Consider the following 17,446-nt stretch of genomic DNA (forward strand, 5'->3'; position numbering starts at 1 on the left):
AGCTCAGAGCTATTCTAGAGCGGGACGCTTGGCTGGGCAGGGCGTTGGGATGGCATCACTGAAAGGACGTTTTATAAAGGACCCAACAAATACATTGAAGAGAATGGAGGATGCTCCTGCCCCAGCCTAGGACCTGACAGATCCATTTGTGACTAAGAGAGGACTAACTGGGTAGATTCTCCCCATCTGGACAAAGGAATAACATAATATTTACTGATCTCCTGTGGGCGTGGGGATGCTGACTTCATTGTGCAGCTCTTGCAGATCCCTGAGGGAAGGGTGCTGAGCGACATGTAAATGTTTGTAATCACACGTGGTAATGAGTATGACCCAGAGGTGCTAAATGAGCTTGATCCAAAGTGGGCGTCTCTGCATTGACTTTAATGGGCTCTGGATTGGGTCCAGTGTTAGCCTCATGATGCACTTTTGCCCTTGCTAAATCCAGCCAAATCGCCCCGCAGTCGTTCCCATGGGAAAGCAGCTCCCCTCCCGAGCCAAGTCAGCTGTTCCTGCTTCCCAGGCCAGGGGAAACATCCGGAACTGTTCTGCTCATAACACCATGGGCTGTGGCTTGAAAGCCGGGCCCCCTTCCGGCCCTCCCTGGGCTTTAGGGAGTTCTGGCTGCAAACCTAAGAAACCAAACCAAACCGATCACCCTGAACTGGCCCCAAAGGGCCCTTGGAGGTTAGTGCATTGGAGCCGCTGACCTACAAAACCAGCAACATTGACTTCAGTGAAATTGTTCCTGCGAGTCACTGCTCAGCAATACCAGTAAAGGGTCTAGTCTGGCTTGTAGTGACCTGGGGGCTCCTTCTGAGAATAGTGTCACGCATGGGCCTCATCCCGGGGGTCAAAGCATTCAGGCCCCCTGAGCCAAGAGGCTGGTTCTAAAAAAGAAGCAGATACTTGCCCCCAGGGAGTCAGGGACCTGCCCCAGGTTTGTGGCCATGTCGTCTGCGTTTGTACCTGTGTCGGCCGCTTGCCGGGACCGAACCCTGGAGCTAATGCACAAGCTACTACTGCTTGAGCTACAGTGCCGCAGCACTCGATAGGAAGGGTGGCCCAGTGATTAGGGCCTGGGCTTAATTCCCTCCTCTGCCACAGGCACCCTTCCTGGCCTTGGGCAAGTCACCGAGGGCCAGATTTTTCCAGGATTTAAGTGCTTCACAATGCAGAGAGGCACCTAGTGAGATTTTCCCTTAAGGACGTGTGTAACGTCACTCAGGTGGACAGGCCGATTGGGGTCAACAGGATTACCAGGTGCATACAGCTGAGCATGTGCATAAAAGTCAGCAGGATCTGGGCCTTAGGGTATGTCTGTACTAGAGGCACTGCAGCATAGATGCTTATTACAGCAACGGAAAGGGTTTTCCCATCAGTGTCGTTAATCCACCTCTCCGAGAGGCTGGAGCTAGGTCAATGGAAGAATTCGACATTTTTCACAACCCTGAGTGATGTTGCTAGATTGATTTGAGTTCTAGGTGTAGACCAGGCCTTAGTCACAGGATTGAATCCCGCCCAGGTCAGCTGTGATCATAAATGGCCATCATTTTGGTGAGATGTGAAAATAGTGTGATGGGTCTCAGGCCAAGGGGCCGGGGCCTTCTCAGAGTAATGCCCCATTCACAAAAACAAACAGCAAGGGAGAAAACTCAGACACATGAATTAAACAAAGGCCTGGACATGCTGACTGGAAGTGGGAGAAGATAAACAGATCTTTTCTATGTACCCATTATAATTTGGAGAGGCACTGAGCTACCAAAGCAATGAGAATTCAGGAGCCATATAGCCATATAATGCATTAGATCGATTGATAATCATAAGCTTGCTCTAGGCTGGCTCTTTGCAGACTGACTATTGAAGAAGACTCAGATCACATGCTTCCCTACAGAGCCCCTTAGCCTGCAAGCAGGACCAGGAAACTGCCTGAAATTTCAAGTAGTAGCTCAAGACATGGTTGTAACACAGTTTTCCATATACCACATATCACTCTTGCTGACAGCTTCTGCAGAGAAGCCAAGAACTGAACGATCCACAAATCCATGTCCCCCCATTAATGGTCTTCTCTGATCTGGGTGAGCAATGTATTGCCTGGGCGTTGTGTGCAGGAGTGGGAAGGGAAGTGCTTACATTGTCACTGCCTCATGCCATAAGCTCCCAGGGTGAGCAATCCAGCACCTTGCTCCAACTCTAACCTCACTCGTGGATAACACAGGCTGGAAAGGGCATTGCTCTGATCAATAACAAGGAGTTGAGGCAAAGTGACAGAGAAGAACAAAGAAAACACAGCACAACCGCTTAGACACACACACACACACACATATATGAGGAAAAACACACAATGTGCAAATATACTATAGGCTTCAGAGAGGATTTTCCCTGTCCCCACAAATCGCAGGTACTGGACACTACAAGTGGCATCGTACCAGACTAGCTGGACTAGGCTAATTTGCTTAAAAACTCCGGACAAGCTATGGCCTCTGACCTGGGATGACAACTCCTATGGGCCTCCGTTCTCTTGCAGCCTGAGCCAAAGGCTCCTGCAGCCAGTGGGAAGTTTCCCCAGTCACTTCACTGGGCTCTGGACCCAGCGGTAGGTGTACAGACCTTGCTGCAGTTATTTCAGGCCAGCTGACAAGGTCACATGAAACTGACTAGCCAATGTGCTTGAACAAACAAAACAGGTCGAGGAGACCTTCAGCCCTCCCGAGTGCTGTTAGCCTGGGATCAAAGCCACTGCCACAGCTGGGCAAACTCAGCCGAAGCTGCAGAAAAGCAGCTGCAGAACGCACAGGGAATGTTCAAATGAGAGCGATTTCAAACCAACAGCCGGGAGTGATGCTTTTATTGGGAGCACAGAACACAGCCGCCGCAAGTACAGCAGTATTGGATGACATACATGCCAGATCAACCCTCGACATGCGCGTAATTGGGTCTGACATGCATACACATGCACAATGACATGTATGTACACACACAAAATCTAGATCATTCTGTAGGCCTGATTTGGGCAACTCTATTTGAAAGCTGTTTCTGCAGAGAATCGCATGCTACCACGTTGTGTGGGGACATGCACTGAGCTCACCTATTTATTTGCCTCTGAGCATGTGATGGCGCTAAGCAGCCTTCAGACAATCTGGACACAACATGACAGGTTTCAGAGTAGCAGCCGTGTTAGTCTGTATTCGCAAAAAGAAAAGGAGTACTTGTGGCACCTTAGAGACTTAACAAATTTATTAGAGCATAAGCTTTCGTGAGCTACAGCTCACTTCATCAGATGCATAAGTGAGCTGTAGCTCACGAAAGCTTATGCTCTAATAAATTTGTTAGTCTCTAAGGTGCCACAAGTACTCCTTTTCTTTTTGGACACAACATGACTCAATGCAATGTCAGACGGCGAGGCCAGGAGAGCAAGGATCTGCTCCATTGCCCTGGGAGTGAGGGGAGTGATTGCATCAGGAAGGCTGTCCTCATGGGACCTTAAGGATGCACTGGGGGCTTGGATGATCCCAGGAAGGATCCCTTTTATCCCTCCAGAGATGGGGTGTGTGTAATCATTGGAGGCTCCTGGAGCTGCTGCAGGGGGAGAGGAAGGTGGTTTGCTGCAAGGGGATCTAGGAGGCGACTCAGTCCTGCTGTCTCAGGCGTGCCCCAGATGCACAGGTTGGACGGGGCTCCCGTCTAGCGGAGCTTCATTTCCGTGCGTTTGTAGGGGTTGCCGACGCCCTGGCCAGAGACCCAGTCAATGCCATATCTCTGCTTCTTCTGCTCCCCCACCGCGTAGCCCCCGTTCAGGTTGGCACGGTAGCAGTTGACGTACCACCAGGCACCATGCACAGTGATGGCACAGTTCTGCGTCCCGCTGTCATTGTCGCGATCGTAGGTGGAGAAAGGCTTCCCGTTGTGGAGGCCCAAGGAGTCACCTGCGGGACACACGAGACCTCAGTGCCACAACAGGACACAACCGCACCAGGGCATGACCTTGAGCAGCAGAGAAATGGGAGCATTTCCCTTGCCAGCAATGTATCCCTGGAGGCAGCCTGGGCTCGTGGTCTGGTTTGAGCACAGGACTGGGATCCAAGCTTGTGAAATTTAATTCTATGGCTGTGTCATGCCAGAGAGCAGACGAGAAGTGCTTATCACGGAGCCTTTCGGCTTTAACATCTATGAATCTGGGAGCCCTGGGTTTGCCTAAGGCACTAGGGAGCCACATTTTCCCCCAAGGCGCTAGACTAAGTTTTCAAGGCCTCAGCACCCACAATCGGGACCAGATTTCCACCGAGCTTAGCGTCCACCGTGCTGCCGATGTGCTGAACTCGGTGACAAATTGGGCCTTTCATGTCTTTGCCTCAGTTTCCTCAGCTGTGAAATGAGGATGATAATCCACGCCTACGCAGTAATGCTTAGCATGTCAATAGCACATTACGTAATGAATCCTCATACACCCCAAGTGGTAGGTAAGGACGTTATCCCCATTACATGGTGGGGCACAGCAAAGACCCTGATATTCTATGCTTCTATGAAAGGCTGTGACCTGCCCAAGGTCATGCAGTGAGTGTCAGAACCAGGATTAGAACCTCAGGGTTCCCTGAGTCTGGTCCTGCTGTCAGTCCCCGGGAATGGGGGCGGTGGGTGGGTTAATTAGCTAATGTCTGTAAAGTGCTTTGAAGATGGGCAAGTTCCAAGTGTTACTGTTAGCAAAGCTGAGCTGGCATTTGGGTCAGGTTTCCCCTGCCAGTGGCGCTCTCGGGGAAAGCGTGCAGAGCCGGACAGGGTGCATCTGTGTAATTCAGGCCAAGGAAATGGATTTCCGAGGCCCCTAGGGTTTAACCACCTTAGTGCCCGAGAACCCTGAGCCAGCAGGAGCCACGGCAGAGGAGACAGACCCATTGCAAAGTGGGCCAGGATGGGCTGTCCTCCTGCACCGCTTTGCTGGCCCCCTACTTGGCTGGTTTATGATGATTGTTAACCCCTAATGCTCCATGGATCGGTTTGTAACGGGATGCAATCTTCAATGCCATCACAGGCCCGTGCTGCATCCCCTCCCGCCCTCCAGCGAACATGGGTGCCATCCACGGGAGCGTTGTGCTTCCCTTGGTAGCAAATGGGGTTAATGCCTGGAGAAGGAGGGTGGGGGTTTGGTGCTGGGCGCAGGCGGCTGCATTGGGGCTGCCTGGGGTTTTGGATGCAAAGCGTCCTGAGAGCATGCGATCTTCTCTGCCAGGAATCAGAGGCTGCAGTAGATGGGGGAGGCCACTGCCTGAATTGTGCATCCCTCCCTGCATCCATGCGCACCCCTGAGCCCCGCCTGGCCTTTGACCAAGATCCCAGCAAGGAGACAGACAAGGAAGGATCTCTCTTTGCCAGATGTGGGAGCACCCCACAATCCGTGTGTGCTTTGGGGGGGCAGCCGGGTTAGGCATTGTATTTGTGTGTGTGATCGTTTGAGACCTAGATCTGTCTTTTGCCTCTCTGGCTGTCTCTTCCAATCCTGTTTTGCCTCCTTAAATCCGGTGTGACAGTTTGAGCCACATGTGCTGCTCTTCCGCCTACTTTAAATTGCTGGATAGCGTTGCTGCGTTCCTCCTCCCCAGAAACAGCTGCATTTCAGTGCTGGGTGCCTGGCTCCCCAGAGACCCTCCATCCTTTACCCCCCTCACAATAGGGTTTTTGGGGCATAATCCGTGGACATACACAAAGTGCTCTGAAACCCACCGGGGAAAACAGAAGGGGCGCAACGAGGGTTAAGTATTAATGATGACCAGTCATTATCAGGTGATTACAAATGGCTCAGGGACCCTGGAGAAACACAGCCCCTTTCATGCTTCTCTGCATCCCTTGCTCTGGGAGGTTGGAGGCACATTTCTTTGTAGGAGAAGCGAAGGGAAGTGGAACATGTGCTGTCTCTCCCACTCACACACACAATGGGACAGATTCTCTCCCGTGCCTTGGCCTCTTTGTGCCGCTCCTGCAGCGTGCAGGGGCCCAGATTGTGCTGCAAGAGGCTGGGGTGTAGTCCCTTGGAGGAGGCACTGTGTAGGTCTCCGATAAGCAGCCCATAGGCCCCCCATGGCACAGGGACAGAAGGGGGTGTCTCCACAGTATATGGTGCTATGGAGACTCTGAGCTGCTCTGGACTGCGGGGCAGCCCTCTGGAGTTTGCTGGTAGAGCATCCCTGGGGTTGCTCTGATTTACACTGGGGTCTGTTTGAGCCCCAGAGCAGCCCAGAATCCTAAGGCTATAAAAGTGGCCTTTGCCCTTCGGGCTGCCCCTTTAGGTGGCGCAGTGCAGAACGCCAGCCAGACACGCCCTCCTCACCTGCAGAGCCGCCGAGGAATGTCCCCAGAACAAGCTCATACTTGTCCTCTTCCCCCTTGAGTTTGAAGGACCGGTAGCTGGCAAAGGAGCTGCTGTCATTAAAATTCACCAGGTCCACACGGAGCTGGAACTCGCCTGAGGGAAAGGGACAGAGCCCAGCGTTAGCCAGGGGCCCCTTTTTGGCTCCCGCTCACCTCCAGGAGGCAGATCTATCTAGGCCGGGGCTTCTAGTCACAAAGCAGGGAGGCTTGCCCACCGCAACACCAGCACAGCCAGGGGTGTCTCCATCTCTGTGAGCGATGCCATGTTTTTGCATGGCAATAGGGCAGGACAACCAACAGTGGGAACTGGATGAGAGGGAGGGGAGGGGATCCCCTGGGGAAAAGGAGGGGATCGGGGAAAGGGATATACCCATCCAACCTGGGCATTTCCAGCCCCTCAGCAACACCCTCCAGAATCCAAGGGCTGGGTCTAAAAGGCCTCTCATGGGTAATGGCTGCTCGCTTTTGCCCCCTGGAGAGGCCCTGTGGAATAACAGGCCAGAGCTCCCCCAGGACAGCTGCTGGGCTTCCTTACCGTCCTGGGTGAGTAGGTGGAGGTTCTCGTTGCCCAACCAGAACTCGGAGAGCTGGTTCCCGAAGCCCTTCTTGTAGGAGCTCCAGGTGCGGTAGAAATCCACCGAGCCATCCATGCGTTTCTGGAACACCTGGAGGAGCACAGAGAGAATGGGGGCTGGGAGCTGACCCGGCAGCCAAACTTCAGACAATAGCTGCAGCCCTGACTGCGCTGGGCCATGGAGGATCCAGAAGAGCAGCTATGGGGACACTAGCTGGAAGTAAAGATCAGTTGGGCTGTCCAGTCTCAGGCTTCAGGGCATGAGTTTGTCTCTGGCTGGGGTCAGGAAGGAATTCCCCCACTAGGGTAAAATGTTGCACAGTTGGATACAACATGGGGTTTTGATGCCTTTCCTTCCCCCTCTACCCCCAAAGCACCAGTGATAACTATGGCGGGAGACAGAACAGAATGATCTGTCTGGAGGTGGATCTGTGAAGCAAAACCAGCTCCAATTCCCACTCCCCATGTGCTGGGGAAGCACCAAGCTAGAGCGGCTCCAGCCTTTGCAGCTTGGACCCAGCCCTAGCACTTTCAGCGCTGGCAGTTAACCTTGGCCGAGCCTTTGAGTGACATCCCTTTGTGACAGCCCCATGGCCTCCTTCCCCGCCACTCCCCCCACAAGTGCACAGCCAGCCAGGACGTTCTGGCACAGCTATCAGAGGCAGAACAGTGGTCCGCATCCCTCCCATCGTCGTCCTGTCAGGGTGTCAGCCTTGCACACTGCTAGCCACTGGGGACTCATACTACGCTTGAGTGAGCGACAGAAAACCTTACAAACCAGAGAAACACACATGTGTAGGGCATGCCTGCAGTCAGGGAAAGGTGAGAAAGATGCATCTGCCTTCCCCCAATCTCTGCTCCGCTAATTCATGGATTGATAACCCCAGCTAACGCCACAGCCTGGGTTAACTTCCTCTGCCTCAATCCCTCCTTCTGGTTCAGGGAGACACAGCGATCTTCTTTGCTTCCTGCCCTGCACTGTAGCTTTACTGTGCACTGTGAAACAGCTGCCCCATCCCTCCCCAGAGGTGGCTGCATTCCAGCGATGTGTGACGTGATTCCCCATGTAGACGGGTTGTGAAGCACTTGGCAGCCCTTCAGGGTGAAAGGCGCTACTGTCCCGCTATATACGGGTAAGGAATGATTCTCTCTTTACCCCTCCCCAGCCACATCATGGCCACATTCTGCTACCCATGGGTAAATCTCTCACACTGCACTGGGCGTAGGCAGCTCTGGATGTGACTTGATTCCATCGCTCTGGTGCTAGGATACTGCGCTCACCAGCCAGCCTCCACCGTCAGTGTCCATGTCGCAGAAGACCCTCAGCGGCCGGCAGTCCAGCAGGTAGATGGTGTGCCAGCCGCTCAGGAACTCCCCTTTTCCCAGAAGCTCCTTGCAGCTCTTTGGCCCTGGAATCAAGGCAGAATCTGGTCCCTGGAGAAACGTGTCTGAGGTCTCGTCTCCTCCCAGAGAGAGGAGCACAGAAGTGAGGAGGGGATGGGACTGAGTGGCTGCCAAAGGAACTCTGAGATCACCTCGCAGTGACGGGGTTACCATGCTACCAAGTTAGCGGCCACAGCAGGCTCCAGGAACCTGGTTTAGGCTAAATGTCATTTCAGGAGGATTTCATCTCCATGTAGTGCTTAGAGCAGGGACAGCTGGGAGTCTGCACTGCTGGGTTCTAGCTCCAGCTCTGGGAAGGGAATGGGGTCTAATGCTTAAAAGAGGGGGAACTGTCTGTCAGGTTACCTGGATCCTAGCTCCAGCTCAAGGAGGAAGTATGGTCTAATGGTTAGAGCAGGGGGAAATGGGAGTCTGTACTCATGGGGTCATCACTGACTCTCTGTGTGCCACAGGGCAGGTCACAACTCCTCTCTGTGACTCAGTTTCCCCATGTGGGGCTGATAATACTTTCCCGCCTAAGTGCTTTGAGATCCTTGGAGGAAAGGTGTTATTGGCATGAAGGGTGCTATCATTCCTGTATTACTGAATAGTGCGCTTTCCCAGCCGAAGGAGAGTTAAACCTTCTAAAGCAAGCAGACAAACAAACAAACACAGCCTGCTTATTCCTTTGATGTAAAGGCTACTGCAATCGCAACAGACCAGGACTAAACTGCTCCGGTGAGTAGTTAGGGGCTGGTGCCTGAAAGGGGAATATTCACTGCTCCGGAGTGATGGTCTTTTGGTTAAGGCACTGGAGGAAGACTCAGTGGACCTGGGTTTCTAACTCTGCCATAGACTCCCTGTGTAACTTGAGCCAGTCACTGCATCTCTTTAACTAGCTCTGTGGGGTCAGTCCGATGAGCGTGGGGTACCCCACGCAGCTCTGTGCTGCATCGTACCAACCTCTTCGTCCGTCAACCCTTCTTGGACCCTTAAGACCTCCACCTGTAAAATGGGGCCAGAGCTGCTCCCTTGGTCTGTCTTGGCTATTCAGACTGTAAGCACGCTGGGGCAGGGACCGTCTCTCGCTCTGTGTCAGCACATCCCCTAGCATAGATTCATAGATTCATAGATACTAAGGTCAGAAGGGACCACTCTGATCATCTAGTCCGACCTCCTGCACAGCGCAGGCCACAGAATGTCACCCACCACTCCTATGAAAAACCTCACCCATGTCTGAGCTATTGAAGTCCTCAAATCATGGTTCAAAACTTCAAGGAGCAGAGAAGCCTCCCTCCAGTCAACCATGCCCCATGCTACAGAGGAAGGCGAAAAACCTCCAGGGCCTCTCCAATCTGCCCTGGAGGAAAACTCCCTCCCGACCCCAAACATGGCAATCAGCCAAACCCTGAGCACATGGGCAAGATTCACCAGCCAGATACCCAGGAAAGAGTTTTCTATAGTAACTCAGATCCCATCCATCTAATATCCCATCTCAGGGGATTAGACCTATTTACCCTGAATATTTAAAGATCAATTACTTACCAAAATCCCATTATCCTATCATACCATCTCCTCCATAAACTTATCAAGTAGAATCTTAAAACCAGATAGATCTTTTGCCCCACTGCTTCCCTTGGAAGGCTATTCCAAAACTTCACTCCTCTGATGGTTAAAAACCTTCGTCTGATTTCAAGTCTAAACTTCCTGGTGGCCAGTTTATACCCATTTGTTCTTGTGTCCACATTGGTGCTGAGCTGAAATAATTCCTCCCCCTCTCCTGTATTTATCCCTCTGATATATTTATAGAGAGCAATCATATCTCCCCTCAGCCTTCTTTTAGTTAGGCTAAACAAGCCAAGCTCCTTAAGTCTCCTTTCATAAGACAAGTTTTCCATTCCTCGGATCATCCTAGTAGCCCTTCTCTGTACCTGCTCCAGTTTGAATTCATCCTTTTTAAACATGGGAGACCAGAACTGCACACAGTATTCTAGGTGAGGTCTCACCAGTGCCTTGTATAACAGTACTAAAACCTCCTTATCCCTACTGGAAATGCCTCTCCTGATGCATCCCAAAACCGCATTAGCTTTTTTCACAGCCATATCACATTGGCAGCTCATAGTCATCCTATGATCAACCAATACTCCAAGGTCCTTCTCCTCTTCCGTTACTTCTAATTGATGCGTCCCCAACTTATAACTAAAATTCTTGTTATTAATCCCTAAATGCATAACCTTACACTTCTCACTATTAAATTTCATCCTATTACTATTACTCCAGTTTACAAGGTCATCCAGATCCTCCTGTATAATATCCCGATCCTTCTCCGAATTGGCAATACCTCCCAGCTTTGTATCATCTGCAAACTTTATTAGCACACTCCCACTTTTTGTGCCAAGGTCAGTAACAAAAAGATTAAATAAGATTGGTCCCAAAACCGATCCCTGAGGAACTCCACTGGTAACCTCCCTCCAACCTGACAGTTCGCCTTTCAGTAGGACCCGTTGCAGTCTCCCCTTTAACCAATTCCTTATCCACCTTCTGATGTTCATATTGATCCCCATCTTCTCCAATTTAACTAATAATTCCCCATGTGGCACGGTATCAAATGCCTTACTGAAATCTAGGTAAATTAGATCCACTGCATTTCCTTTATCTAAAAAATCTGTTACTTTTTCAAAAAAGGAGATTAGGTTGGTTTGGCACGATCTACCTTTTGTAAAACCATGTTGTATTTTGTCCCATTTACCATTGACTTCAATGTCCTTAACTAATTTCTCCTTCAAAATTTTTTCCAGGACCTTGCATACTACAGATGTCAAACTAACTGGCCTGTAGTTACCTGGATCACTTTTTTTTCCTTTCTTAAAAATAGGAACTATATTAGCAATTCTCCAATCATTCGGTACTATTCCTGAGTTTACAGATTCATTAAAAATTCTTGCTAATGGGCTTGCAATTTCAGGTGCCAATTCCTTTAATATTCTTGGATGAAGATTATCTGGGCCCCCCAATTTAGTCCCATTAAGCTGTTTCAGTTTCGCTTCTACCTCTGATATGGTAATATCTACCTCTATATCCTCCTTCCCATTTGTCATGCTACCATTATCCCCAAGATCCTCTTTAGCCTTATTAAAGACTGAGGCAAAGTATTTGTTTAGATATTGGGCCATGCCTAGATTATCTTTAACCTCCGCTCCATCCTCAGTGTTAAGCGGCCCCACTTCTTCCTTCTTAGTTTTCTTCTTATTTATATGGCTATAGAACCTTTTACTATTGGTTTTAATTCCCTTTGCAAGGTCCAACTCTACTCGACTTTTAGCCTCTCTGACTTTATCCCTACATCTTCTGACCTCAATTAGGTAGCTTTCCTTGCTGATCCCTCCCATCTTCCACTCCCTGTATGCTTTCTGCTTCTTCATAATCACCTCTCTAAGATGCTTGCTCATCCAGCTTGGTCTACAACTCCTTCCTATGAATTTTTTCCCCTTTCTTGGGATACAGGCTTCCGATAGCTTCTGCAGTTTTGATTTAAAGTAATCCCAGGCCTCAACTACCTTTAGATCCATAAGTTCTTCAGTCCAATCCACTTCCCTAACTAATTTCCTTAATTTTTGAAAGTCAGCCCTTTTGAAATCAAAAACCCTAGTTGCAGATTTATTTTTATTAATCCTTCCATTTAGTTTGAACTGAATTAGCTCATGATCACTTGAGCCAAGATTGTCCCCTACAACCATTTCTTCTATGAGGTCCTCGCTACTCACCAAAATTAAATCTAAAATGGCATCCCCTCTAGTCGGTTCAGCAACTACTTGATGAAGGAATCCATCAGCTATCGCATCTAGGAAAATCTGAGCCCTATTATTATTACTAGCACTGGTCCTCCAGTCTATATCTGGGAAGTTAAAGTCTCCCATGATCACGCAGTTTCCATTAGTATTTACTTTATTAAAGACATTAAAAAGGGCTCTATCCATATCCAAATTAGATCCCGGAGGTCTATAGCACACCCCAAGCACTATCGTAGGAGAGGCTTTACTAGTTTTCTTCCCCAATGTAATTTTTGCCCAGACAGACTCTGTCTTATCCATTGCATCGCTTCTTATTTCTTTACATTCTAACTCATCGTTGATATACAATGCTACTCCACCCCCTTTACCTTTGTTTCTGTCTTTCCTAAACAGCACATACCCTTCAATACCTGTAGTCCAGTCATGACTACTATTCCACCATGTTTCTGTTATCCCTATAATATCTGGTTTCACTTCCTGCACCAGTAGCTCTAGTTCCTCCATTTTGTTACCTAGACTCCTCGCATTGGTGTACAAACATATTAATTTTTGCTGTTTGGCCTCGCTCACATTTTGTACCCTATTAGGCACAGTCATTCTACAGCCAGTATAACCTATTAGACTAGTATCCACACCGCCCTCGCTCCTTATATACATTCTCCTACCCATGGCTGTATCCTTTCTTACTTCATCTTCTTCCCTCTCAATGCTAAAATCTGGCGTGGAGATTTTCTGGACATCTCCCATCCATCTCCCCCCAATTCCTAGTTTAAAGCTCTCTTTATCAGTTGTGCCAGCCTCGATCCTAGAAGTCTATTTCCTTCCCTACTCAGATGAAGTCCATCCCGAGAGAACTGACCTCTGTCCGTGAATGCCTCCCAGTGGCCATACATTCCAAAGCCCTCCTTATAGCACCACTGCCTAAGCCATCTGTTGACAGTCATAATCTTGTCACACCTTTGTTGCCCTTCTCTAGGAACAGGAAGGATCCCGCTAAAGATCACCTGAGCCTCAATTTCCTTAAGCGTCTTCCCCAGCCTAGCATAGTCTCCCTTGATACTTTCCAGCGAGAATCTGGCTGTATCATTTGTTCCCACATGAAGGATAATTAGGGGATTCTTTCCCGCTCCCTTGAGGATCCTTTTCAACCTCAGGTCTACATCCCGTATCTTAGCACCCGGAAGACAGCACACCCTTCTATTCTCAGGATCAGCTCTAGTTACAGGCCTGTCTATTCTTCTCAATAAGGAGTCCCCGATGACGGGGCCCTGATCCTTCTGGGTGCCTTGAAGCAACGGTACCATAATGCAAACCAAAATGCAAACAACGGTAGGTCATTTTTTAAGCACCAAGGAGGCAAACTCACCGTTCTGGCAGAGGAAGGAAGGGTCTGGGTGGTCTCCTGCCATTCCGAGAAACAAAAAAAACCGCAGTTAGAAAGCAAAGCTAAACAGTCGTCAGCAGGCGCCCTGTAGAACTTGGCTGGATGAAGAGTGCAAGGTTCCTGGTTAGCTGCTTTTCCTGCTGTTCCACAGCTGCATCTCTTGTTTGAAAGGGATGCGTATTACTGCCCTCCCGCCTTGCAATGTATGGAGGGACCGCGGCCGTGTGCTTGCAGTGTCTGTGTGCAACATTCGCGGCCACCTGCTCTCCGGGGACCTGAGCCAAAGCCCACTGAGGTCGGTGGAAAGGCTCCCTCCCACAGAGACCCTGATCGGCCCCCTGCGCCATGAGAAGAGGTGGAAATGCTCCAGAGAGAGTCCATTTCACGCCAGCATGGGGGGGGGGGGGCGATCCTGGGCGCCGTCTCATCTCCCTGATGCTGGATGCTCACCCCAAAGCTTCATGCTGCCCCGGGTTCTGAGTGCCTGGTCCCAGTGCCCATTGCAATCAATGGTAAGGACCACCGTGACTTGGGGTGGGAGTGGGATCAGGACCTGGAGCTCTATTAGCAGCCCCGAAGGCCCCTCTTGAAAGCTACAGGAGAATTTTGGCAGGACAGACAAAACCTACTGAAGCCAGAGCAGATAGGAGTGGACCCGAGCCCAGGCACCAATGCCTCTTGAAACAGAGGGCCACAAAGCCTGGCTCCCCATCTGAATGCTAAGGCTCCTGCTTGCCTTGACTAACAACCCCCCATGGGGTGTAACCTACACCCTCACCACCCCCAAAGAGCATTGCTGCATAGTTACCTCGTTCCCCCTTCGGTCCTGCTTTCCCGGGCGGCCCCCCGGCCCCTGAAATCCAGAGCAGACGGAGAGACGCAGTGAACGCAGGCAAGTGCTTGAGCGCAGCTAAGGCGCAGAACATGGTCAGGGCGGGGGTCCCCCCGCAGGCTTCTTTAAAAGGGGACAGATGGACAGACCCAGAGGAAAAAGAAGGGAAGCTCTCAAGGTCCATCACTACTTGTTCCCACCGGGTCACACCGGGCACCGCACAGCAAAGGGCCTAGTTCAATATGGGGTTTGCACCCTTAGCCAGAGATTCCCTGGTTCAAGAGACACCTCTGAGCCAGTGGACTCCATCCTCTTCCGATGTAAACGGGGCTCAGTAGCTGATGGAGTCTGATCCCCTCCTTGTGACCGCTGCGTTCTCCACCTTCCCCACTGACCCAATGGGAGCGGGCCCAAGACCACCCCACAGGCCCAGAGGGGCACTGCTCCAGCTTGGGGCAGCACCTGTTGTGAGAGCCCCTCCCTCATCTCTTACCTCTCAGGCCAGGTTGACCATGTGCCCCCTTTTCTCCAGGGCTTCCTGCTGCACCTGGCATCCCGGGGCATCCCTGTAATATGGTGAGTTTCTCAGCGCCGGAGAGACCCACCACCTTCACCTCTGTGGAAACACAAAGAGATGCAGGAGAAGACACGATCCCAGCACCTGCTCCAGCTCGGCACCGGCGAGTCAGCTCATGAGATGGTTCCCAGCATCGCTCCGTGCTTGGCCTTATCCTGGCCCCTCTGATAATTACCGCGGGCCCCTTGGTCTCTGTCTCTGGAGGGCTCTGTGGAACGAAGGCCTGGTCTCACAGATCAGCACAGCCCAGTAAGAGAGAGGAAAGGGACCCAAAAGGCATTTACCATCACCACGTTGGTGTTGCCTCCCTGCTCTCAGCGATCACTGGCTCTAAGATAGCCAGCATCTTCCTACTCCACTGGCTCTGCGCCATGGTCCACTCCACGCGTAGGCTCCGCATCCCCGGCGCCAGGCTGGTCTAGGGTGGGGGACTGATCCTGCATTGGGTGCTCAGAAATAAATGCTTCCCTGGGGCCCCAAGAGGGTGGGCGGGCAGGCAGTTGGGGAGCTTTCACCCCATTCTTCTATCCACTCCCCACCCCCTGTTCTTCTATCCACGTCCCCCACCCTGGGCTACCCATCCCACCCCAGCCACGTGGCCTTCACCTTTTTACAGCCAGCTTTAGCCTGGGAGGTAGGGATTCCTGGCCTATGTGACATTGGGGTGCATCATCCAGACATGCTCTCTCCATGACAGGCACTCCCCTGAGGTCCAGCCTACATTCCTCCCGGCTCAGCTCCAGCCCATCACCCGCTTGGAGCACCCACACCGATCCCTGCAGCCAGCCCAAGGGGATCAGCCCCCAGGACTCCAATCTCAATGCCCCGACTCAGATACTCCAGAGCTGGAGCCAGCTAAATAGCTATAGAACCCCCCTGCCATCACTAGGCAATGTGGGTGCCTCAGAGCTCAACCTAGCCCCACATTTACAGCCGCAAAACAGAGATGCTCCTACCTGGGCAGCTGCCGGGGTCCCCAGTTATCAGTGTCCAGGTGCAGAGCCAAAGCAGGGCTGAAATAAAGCTCCAAGGGCCGACTGGCCACATCTTCACTCTGTTCTCTTGTGAGCGCCTCCCTCCCCAACTCGGCTTATGTACATTCCAGGAACAATGCCCTGGTGGGGAGCTTTTCCTGGGAAGTAAACCGGGCTTCCCACCATTGTCCCAAGGCACAAAAGCTTGCCACCCCCAACTACCATCCCCCAGAGGCCATCTGGAGAGGTGGCGTCAGGCCTCTTCCTCCAGCACAGCACAGCACAGCGTGTCCTACCCAGCTCTGGCCACGCAGCCCTGGCCTTCAGCCATAGGGCTTCAGATGCCAGCTCGTGGCCACACGGCAGCAGGCTCTGATCCTTGGCTCTAGCCATGTGGCGCCAAACCCCAATCCTGGTGGCAGCTGCTGGCCCCAAGCACTGACCGCCGTCCGTGCACTCCAACTCCCAGCCCTGGCTGCTGACCCCAGGGTGCAGATCCCCGGCGCTGGCCTTGGGCTCTGGCAGGTGCTGGCTCTGGATGCCAATCCCTGGCGGCAGCAGGCACAGATTCCAAGTGCCAGCCCCCAATCCCAGTGGTGGCCGAGCCCTGGTCCCTAAGCCTGGCCAATGCTCCTGGATGTCGACCTGGGTTCCGGCGGGTGCCGGCCACGGGTGCCAATCCCCAGCCCGAGGTGCAGATCCCCAGTCACATGGCAGCGGGCACCAACCCAATGCTCTGGCAGGTGCTGGCCTAGGATGCCGACCTCCAGTCCTGATCACGCTGCAGCAGGCTCCGGCGGGTGCTAGACAAGGATGTGCAGCAGCGGGCGCGGACGCCAAGCGCCAACCCTGGGCTCTGAGCCCCGGTCCTGGCCAGTCAGCTGTGGATGCCCACCCTGGGCTCCAGGGAGTGCTGGCCCAGGGCACCAACCCCCAGCTTCAGGCGCCGCCCCCTGCATCCATCCTCCCTGGCCCCCACTGCCTTGCCCCCCACCCCTCCGTCCAGGTCTTAACTTGCCAGGACTTACTGTGAAAAGTGATATTAACAAACATACAAATATCACTTTTCTCAGCATTATTGAGTATGCAAAAAACCCTACATAAATAAATGACCATGGACATGTGCACATTTATTTGTTTTTCCTAAAGCTAATTAAATATTTCAGGAAAAAGTGTCAGTGCAACCACCAGCAAGAGTTGGTGGCCGCACTCTGAGACCCCCTGTCCTAGGCCATGTGCCATAACAACGCCCTGCAAAGGGGAGACACACGAGCTAGCTGGGGCAGTCCCACTCTGTGCCGCGGACTGGGTCGGGCTGACAGGTGTAGTGCTCACATGCGAGGTGCGGCCGAGCACAGGGCTGGGAGCCAGGAAGTCGTGAGCTCAGTTCTTAGCACTGAAACTAATGCCTTGCTGCGGCCGCCTTTGTATGCCTCAGTTTCCCCATCTGTGAAAAGGGGATAACACCATCCCCTCACAGTGGGGTCCAAAGCTCACATCCCTAAATTGTTTGGTTTCTCTTCCTACGAACAACAGGGAGGAGGGCAGAACCCAGACCAAATCCTTCACTC

The 17,446-nt window shown here is 51.9% G+C and overlaps 1 protein-coding gene across 1 annotated transcript; it reads right to left on the reverse strand.

Moving 5' to 3' along the window:
* Positions 1-3,373: 3,373 nt before the first annotated feature.
* On the reverse strand, positions 3,374-16,283 carry FCN3 (ficolin 3). The gene is given in 9 exon segments (XM_038377439.2): positions 3,374-3,923; positions 6,320-6,454; positions 6,896-7,025; positions 8,216-8,343; positions 13,475-13,510; positions 14,301-14,345; positions 14,818-14,940; positions 15,858-15,954; positions 15,957-16,283. Coding segments are annotated over 9 exon segments (1,248 nt in total). The 5' UTR covers positions 16,269-16,283; the 3' UTR covers positions 3,374-3,681.
* Positions 16,284-17,446: the final 1,163 nt, after the last annotated feature.

The sequence above is a fragment of the Dermochelys coriacea genome, chromosome 19 (assembly GCF_009764565.3).
Source record: "Dermochelys coriacea isolate rDerCor1 chromosome 19, rDerCor1.pri.v4, whole genome shotgun sequence".
Taxonomy (NCBI): domain Eukaryota; kingdom Metazoa; phylum Chordata; order Testudines; family Dermochelyidae; genus Dermochelys; species Dermochelys coriacea.